The 7358-nt window shown below is 39.6% G+C and overlaps 1 protein-coding gene across 1 annotated transcript; it reads right to left on the minus strand.

Annotated features, from left to right (window-relative positions):
* Positions 1–1935: 1935 nt before the first annotated feature.
* Positions 1936–7002, minus strand: LOC103518959. The gene is made up of 7 exons (XM_026830606.1): positions 6913–7002; positions 6659–6664; positions 5506–5578; positions 4365–4457; positions 3988–4012; positions 2183–2209; positions 1936–1984 (listed from the first exon to the last, which is right to left on the minus strand). The coding sequence occupies exons 3-7, from the start codon at positions 5552–5554 to the stop codon at positions 1936–1938; spliced, it is 243 nt and encodes an 80-aa protein (XP_026686407.1). The 5' UTR covers positions 5555–5578; positions 6659–6664; positions 6913–7002.
* Between the last annotated feature and the right edge of the window lie 356 nt (positions 7003–7358).

Here is a 7358-nt window from a genome sequence, read left to right on the forward strand (position 1 = left end):
ATTAATAAAAACCCGGTAAATCCCAGGCCAGGCAACTACAAAAAAAAAAAAAAAAATGATAAACGAAGTAAACCTAGTAATAATGAAGGTAAATTGGTGGGCCTTAATAACCAGGAAAACGTCTCGCTCTGAACCCGAAAGGATGCTTAACCAAGGGACTACAAGCCCAGTTCTTCTGTTGCCTCCGGCAAGTCATTAAAGGAGAGCCTCCATCTAGTCTTCGTCTCTTCGACGTATTATTCGTACCCCTTAGTCGGCTATTGAACTTGGTTCACTCCAAACGTTTAAGGTAACCTATACATCCAAGATATGTATCTACAAGCTATGTTTTTCGTTGTGTTATTGTGTGGAACCTGCTGACTTTCTCACGTCTTAACCAGATAAATAAATAAATATGAATTTTTTTTCCTTTTGACAGACAGTGACGATTCCAGAATAGCAAGGCTTTAGCTTCTCTCTTCCTTCTGTCCGTATCTCTTCTTTCGGTTGGGCAAGGCTCTTTGTTTGAGATTAGGCGAAGTCCTGTTTAGGCGGGACCGACCCTTAGCTTCTTGGGCGCCAGATCGCGAATGTTCACGTCTGCGGTGAGGTTTGTTCGATTGGATCCGACCGTCGTGCGTAAGAAATTGACACAGTAAAAAGAGAAAGGAAATCCCCCTTCTGCGGGCGTACCGGGGCGGGTTTTAAAGGTGGTAGTTCTCGCCTTTCGTTCGCGCCCCGGGAGCTGAACATAGGGCATCGTGGGGGGAGCTGAGGGGCTAAAGTTCTGGGACGTAGTGTGTGGGCTGGGGTATCACACCCGCCGCTCCGCCTCCCCGCGACTCAAAGCCGGAATGCCTTCATCACACCTAAGGCTGAGCTGTGTGCCGGACACCTAAACCGTCGGACTACCGTTCCTCTTTGAGCGCTGGGGGGTGCACAGTCCTGGGTATCCTCTGCGGCCGCTGGGAGCCAACATTACTAGGGATCCCTGCCTCTGCCAAAGGAATCGAACAGGGACTACATGAAAGAGACCCCAGTAAGGATGCGAACGGAGCCACCACATCTCGCAGTTCCGCGAGCGGACCATTTGTCTCTCCCGCACCCAAGTTAGGGTCGGGCTCCTAACAAAGGAGATATATTAAAACTCTTAAATGGTGGTTATTCTCATCATCGGATGGGACCTCATTTCCTGAAAGTCAGGATTCTAGCTCGTCATATTTATTCTCGTGATTACATATAATCGACTACACGGAAGTAGAGACCCCAAGTAAGGCAGTTTCTCACCATCGTATTATCACGACGTTGTCGGCCTACCAGGGGCCCAAAGCTAGAGGGCCACCCCGGTTTCAAAAACCCGAGACATGAACTTCAAGCCCACCGTGATCGCGAGCACTCCGTGTTCTCCGATGAGCTCATCGCCGTAGTGGTCTCGTTTTCTGGGTACTATCGCTCACTACTCTTTTTTAATTATCATTGTCCTCTCGTGAATCATTGACGACCTATCGGTTAATTTTCAACACTTCTTGAGAAAAAAAAAAAAAAAAAAAAAAACAACCCTCCAAGATGGTCTCTGTATATCAGACTAAAGGCACGGAATTTCATTACGATCGTTCAGGTGCGGGTTAGATAATCGCAAAATTTCATGGTTTTGAAACTCTCTTCTTTTTTGGATATTTCCGACACATTTTAATTTTGTACAGGTGGATTAAAAAGTGTGCATATAATTTGACCAGAATATCTATGATGGATCATTTCAGGGGGTGTCAACTCTGAAGAAAAGTTGTTCCGTAATTTCTTTTTAATATTGTTCAACCCCTAAAGTAATCCATAGAACACTTTTGAAACACCCTGTAGACGGGAAAATTTGCATGGTGTCAGGAACATGTTTAATTTCCGGTACCCCTCTCGTTTGATTGATGCCTAATTTATTTTTTTTTATAAATTAGAAAAACGTCACTCCTGAGGACCTGAGGTCGGTGAAATAGTTTCTACGCCTGAGGACCTGAGGTCGGTGAGAGAAATAGTTCATGAGTAGAGACTGAGCTTGTGGGTATACATTATACACAGGGCTAGGCTAAGCTATGCTTGCAAAATAGAAGAAAAACATCAAAATTTTCCGTATTTTTTTTTTTCACTCTTCTATTTTTTAAGCCTAGTGGGAAGCCTTTTGTGAAATACGCCCCTGTACTTTCTTTCTTACCTGAATTTTTTTTCCGGGCTTTGATTTCTGGAAAGCAAAAAGAGAGAAAATTTTTTTGTTATTTGCATAGTTTCAAAAACAGAATTTTGAATTTACTGACTTAGAGCTAAGTTTCTTATACTCTTAGGGCAGGAGCTAGTTGGAAAATCAGCGTAGGAATTTTACCAAAGGGAACTTTGTGCTATGTGGGTACATGAATCTAATACGGAATACTTGTTATTATGCGAAATTTGGGATTTTGGGCATCTGAGAATTATTTAACTTCCTAATTGTAATTGGTAAAGAAAATTTAGGAGAAGGGTTACTAACTCTGCTCCTATAGAGGAGAATGTTAGTAAAAAAAAAGTACAAAATTAAAAATCTGTGTTGATTGTTAAATTATTTCAACACGTTCGTTTACAACCAAGTAAAATATGCAACATATGCAGCTAAAATACCTGTAAATGTTAGAATGTTAATTAATAATTCCAAGTAACAATGAATTAAAGGTAGCCAAAGATTAAGAAAAATACTGATTTCCCAGTCTACAAAAAATCCACACTACATAAAAACAAAACAGATAAGTCCCTCAGAACCCTCCGATATTAATTAGCACCTCTGCTGTAGCTAAATGGGAGAGGAGAAAAAATAAGTAGAAAATAATTATATACCTATTATTTAAATTTATCAATCGACCCGATATTTACAATGTCGAACAACGTATTTCAATCAGGATGATAATGCTAATCCCCGGGCCTATGGTCTCATGTTCAAAGGAAAGTTGATTTCTGCGCATGCGTAGTTGCTGTTTACGCCTGCGTAGGGTAAAGACTACGTCCACAATTCATTTCATCATAAGATTATAGACTAGGGGGTAAGAAAATTCCAAAGTTTCAATATGGCGCCCATTTTCAAATCAAGTTCTACACAAAAACGGTAAGTCAAAATGGTGATAAACCCGTATGGGCAGAGACGTACATATAACCCTTTGACTAACCCTAGGTACAAGCCTAAACGATTAAGATTACACAAAGGTTACATCGTTAGACCTGAAATCAGGGCGTGAAAAAAGGGCCATCTTCAGTAATCTTTTCGATTTCAAAATGACTCACACCTATGGATCTCTGGCTTGAACCAATTGATGTAGCAAATTTCCTGGGACTACAGAAGGAGTTTGATTCCGTTTGACTTGGGCAATGGCAACTACAACAACAAAATTTCAAAACGACCCTTTTTTCTTAGAGCCCTAAGGATAGGTTAATTATAACAGTGGCGTTGCATGATAGTATACATATAAATCAAAAGTATGACATTCATACCACGCCACTGGTTTTTAGTTATAAACAATTAGTTTCAATAGTTATAAATAATTCAATATTAAAAACAACATCAAAACATGAGGTTTCAAGTGTAAATTTCAGCAGAGAATGACGGTTAGAAAATACACACAAATCTCGTTCAGTTTTTGTTTAAAATAGAAAATTCGTAAATACATATTTAGGGTCACGGGGAAAGTATAAAAATAAATAAATAATAATAATAAACCCTCAAGTCCAATATTTTTCTAAAAAAAAAAAAAAAAAAAAAAAAAAAAAAAAAAAAAAAAAAAAAAAAAAATCTCTGCCAGAATTTACACATGACCCTTCTATTATTCCAAATCAAACTACATTATTGGCAAGAGAGTTAAAAAGTATTAAACAAAACGCCAAGACAAGATTGAACATTTCAATTAGAAAAGGGAAAATTCGTCCATAGGGCGACACCAGTGTCACCCGTCCAAGATGTCGCCACGCTTAACTTCGGTGGACAACGTCGAGATTACTTGCCTCAGGGTTTGTCTGGCCACAAGTCCTAAAAATAAATCAGAGAATGGTCAGAAAATAGAGCATCACATTCTAAAGGTAATCAGGTTAAACAATAATAGACGTTCTTCTTGTTTCAAGATTCTGAGCATTTTGGAATTTGTTTGGTTGGTGATATGATTCTGCCAAATCGTTTTGTAGTCAGGCAGAATGTTTCAGGGATTTGTTGAAACTCTGGATCAAAGTGTAGCTAATCAGAAATCACTCGTAAACTAAGATTGTACTCGAGACCATTGTCTTTTTTGGGCTTTTCCTAGTGTAATGACTTCCTAGTAGGTAGGTATGTTCAGTAGTGTTGCTCTAAACACAAATCTCGTATAAGTCCTCCACTCGTAACTTACTTCTAAACGTATCCGCTGATACACTGGTATCCTGACTGATTTGATATTGGCGAGGTTTACGTCCACTGTAGTCTCTGATATCTGGATCCGCCCCTGAAATTAAAATAAAAAGATTGAGATCATTACATTCACTACCCATCCGGATATCAACCACGCGCAATGTTGTTTAGTGGTTGTTTGCATTGGGAAACTGGGGTATCAATGCGCTCGCCTGGTAAACAGGAGGGCGTGGGTTCAACCCCAGCCGAGATATGGAATTTTATCCTCAATATAATTTGAGAATTTGACCACAATAATAGTAGTAGCCTACTGCTGGAGTAAAGGGACGTCTTCCAACCCGAGGGTCGCGGTCCGTATGGGTCTGACAACCTGGGGGTCGCGAGTTTCATCCTTGCCATCCAGTGCCAAATCCACAGGCCGTGTCCGAGTCGGAATCCCCACTCTGCCGAAACTCAGCGCCTCCGCCGCCCACACTATGGGGTCGGGTGTGATGCAGGGTCTTGAAATCGGGAGTCGAGGGGGTGCTACGGGATACAAAGTCGGAGGCCCCGCGCTTGCTCTTCCGCTTCTTGATGGTGGAAAATTTGGGCGGGGCCATGCGGGCGTCTTCCCCCTCCCCACACTATGGGGTCGGGTGTGATGCAGGGTCTTGAAATCGGGGGTCGAGGGGGTGCTGCGGGATACAAAGTCGGAGGCCCCGCGCTTGCTCTTCCGCTTCTTGATGGTGGAAAATTTGGGCGGGGCCATGCGGGCGTCTTCCCCCTAAAGAAAGAGAAAAATGACACAGTTAAAGAATGGGCTGCCAGCCTAGTTAGCTTGTTTGGTAGTGCGTCTGCCTTGTAAGCGCTAGACCGCGGGTTCGATTCCCAGCCAGGGCGGATTTTGTCCTGAAGGGATAAGGTTTGTTCTCGGAACGGTTGGCTTTCTTCTATCCTGTCTTCCTTCTCTCTTCGATTTCGGAACGATAAGACCTTAGCAGTGACAGTTCCCAGAGTGCAATCTCGTTGTGCTATCAAAGTGCAAGGTTCAGCGAGGTAAAGGGACTTTTTCGTCTCATTCTAGCAGGATAAACAAGGTATATTTTATTCTATTTCCGCTAACAAGGTGTTCCTTTTTTTTGTCAGAGTTAACTTATACTTACCATAAACTTGTACCAGAATATTGTATACTTCCTCTCGTCCAAATTGCATTGCTAGATGTAGTGGTGTGTAGCCCTGTAAGTAATAATCAGTGGAATTAGATTAATCAGAAAGAACTTAAAGGGGATTACAGAAAAAAAAAAAAAAAAAAAAAAAAGGAAAAACAAAATATCCTAAAAATTACATTTTTTAAAAAAAAAAAAAAAAAAAAAAAAATGGAAAGACAAAATTGAGAAGGTATCCCTCTGGTAATCTTTTAGTTTGATACTCAGAAAGGCTGTAGTTCGAGTCCCAGACAAAATAGCATCCACTTTATCATCAAGAAAGAAGTAAATTTCCAATTTTTTACCTTGTCAAGGATCAAAACAGAAATTGACTGAGGGCGAGACAGCATGTTGCATTAAGAGATGGATTTGACACTACACTCAACTGTACTTAACACAAGTGACAAGTACTAATGCTTCAACCCTTACTTAGGTAGTTCTAACCTTTTTTTAGTAGAAAATTTTGAAAATAGAATTTAAACATTTTATTTTTTACTACGTTTTTTTTTCGGATGTTATTTCCTTATTTCTATTTCCGAGTTGAAATTTAAAGTGTTATTAATTAAAAGTCCTTAAAATTAATAAATAATTGTAAAAAAAAAAGTTTTCCCATCACACTCGGCACAACGAGTCACTAGAGCAGTCAAATGAATTTATCGTGTGTACGCGCCTTGCAACCTGAATGACAGATATATGGGACTAGGCCCCGCCCATCCAGTTTAGTGCTGACAGAGAGAAAAACTCCGACGTGATTTATACAGGGGGACATGATGTATGTTGTGCTTACCCCCTCATTGCAATACCGTGACAACTCCCCCCCCATGCTACCCTATATAGTTTCCAAACAACTCCCCCCCCATGCTAACCTAGTCCATATAGTTTCCAATAATGGGGGGTTCCATGGGGTGGCAACAAGAAGGTTCTAATTAAGCAGAATTTTCTGATGTTAAGGCCTTCAGTATTGAAAAGATTTATTTCTTGCTACTCTTTTTAGGTTGTTTTGAATCCGTCACCTTTTAAATAAAAATCACCTTTAAGACCATTGGCTGGGAATAACTAAATAATAAAAAAAAAAGAAACTCGTGTTTAAATTTATAAGAATGTCACTTACCCCATTCTGTTCCAAGATGTGAGCAGAAGTACATGAAACAAGAGAAGACAGAGGTTATTGATTTGTGAAAATGGGAAACAATCTTAATTTGTGAAATAGCAAAACAGGAATGTACTCAAAACAACAATTCACTTTTCTGAGTGGATTACATACCTAACTAACTGCATGGCAAGCAAGCGCGTTACCACTGGGCTAACCGTGTCCCTAATTTTCAGTATTCATGTTCTTTAATTATATTCCAAGTAAAAACTTACCGTTCTAACGTTGACATCCGCTCCATAGGATCCTGCTATGAGCTTCACTAGATCTGTATTACCATGCTTAGCAGCCCAGTGTAAAGCCGTCTGAAAACAGAACAAAATAATACAGAAAATTAGTAAAACATCAAAATACATATATATCATAATAATCAATGCAATGAATATCGAAACATAATCAGAATAGAGAATAATGCATGCACTCAAGTTATTAAAAAAAAAAAAAAAAAAAAAAAAAAAAAAAAAAAATATGTCCCCTGTCAGAGTTGACTTATACTTACCATAAACTTGTACCAGAATATTGTATACTTCTTCTCGTCCAAATTGCATTGCTAGATGTAGTGGTGTGTAGCCCTGTAAGTAAACACATGTGGAATTAGATTAATCAGAGAGAATTTAAAGGGGATTACAGGAAAAAAAAAAAGGAAAAAAAAAGGAAAGAC

This window comes from Diaphorina citri, unplaced genomic scaffold (assembly GCF_000475195.1).
Source record: "Diaphorina citri unplaced genomic scaffold, Diaci psyllid genome assembly version 1.1 scaffold2454, whole genome shotgun sequence".
Lineage (NCBI taxonomy): Eukaryota > Metazoa > Arthropoda > Insecta > Hemiptera > Psyllidae > Diaphorina > Diaphorina citri.

Coding starts and splice junctions, on each gene's coding strand:
- LOC103518959 (XM_026830606.1), bottom strand. CDS start 5,554: ATGCAATTTGGACGAGAGGAAGTATACAATATTCTGGTACAAGTTTAT. Junction 4,458..5,505: donor TATTCTGGTACAAGTTTATG/GTAAGTATAAGT, acceptor TTTTAATTTCAG/GGGCGGATCCAGATATCAGA. Junction 2,210..3,987: donor GTGGCCAGACAAACCCTGAG/GCAAGTAATCTC, acceptor TTTGCTTTCCAG/AAATCAAAGCCCGGAAAAAA.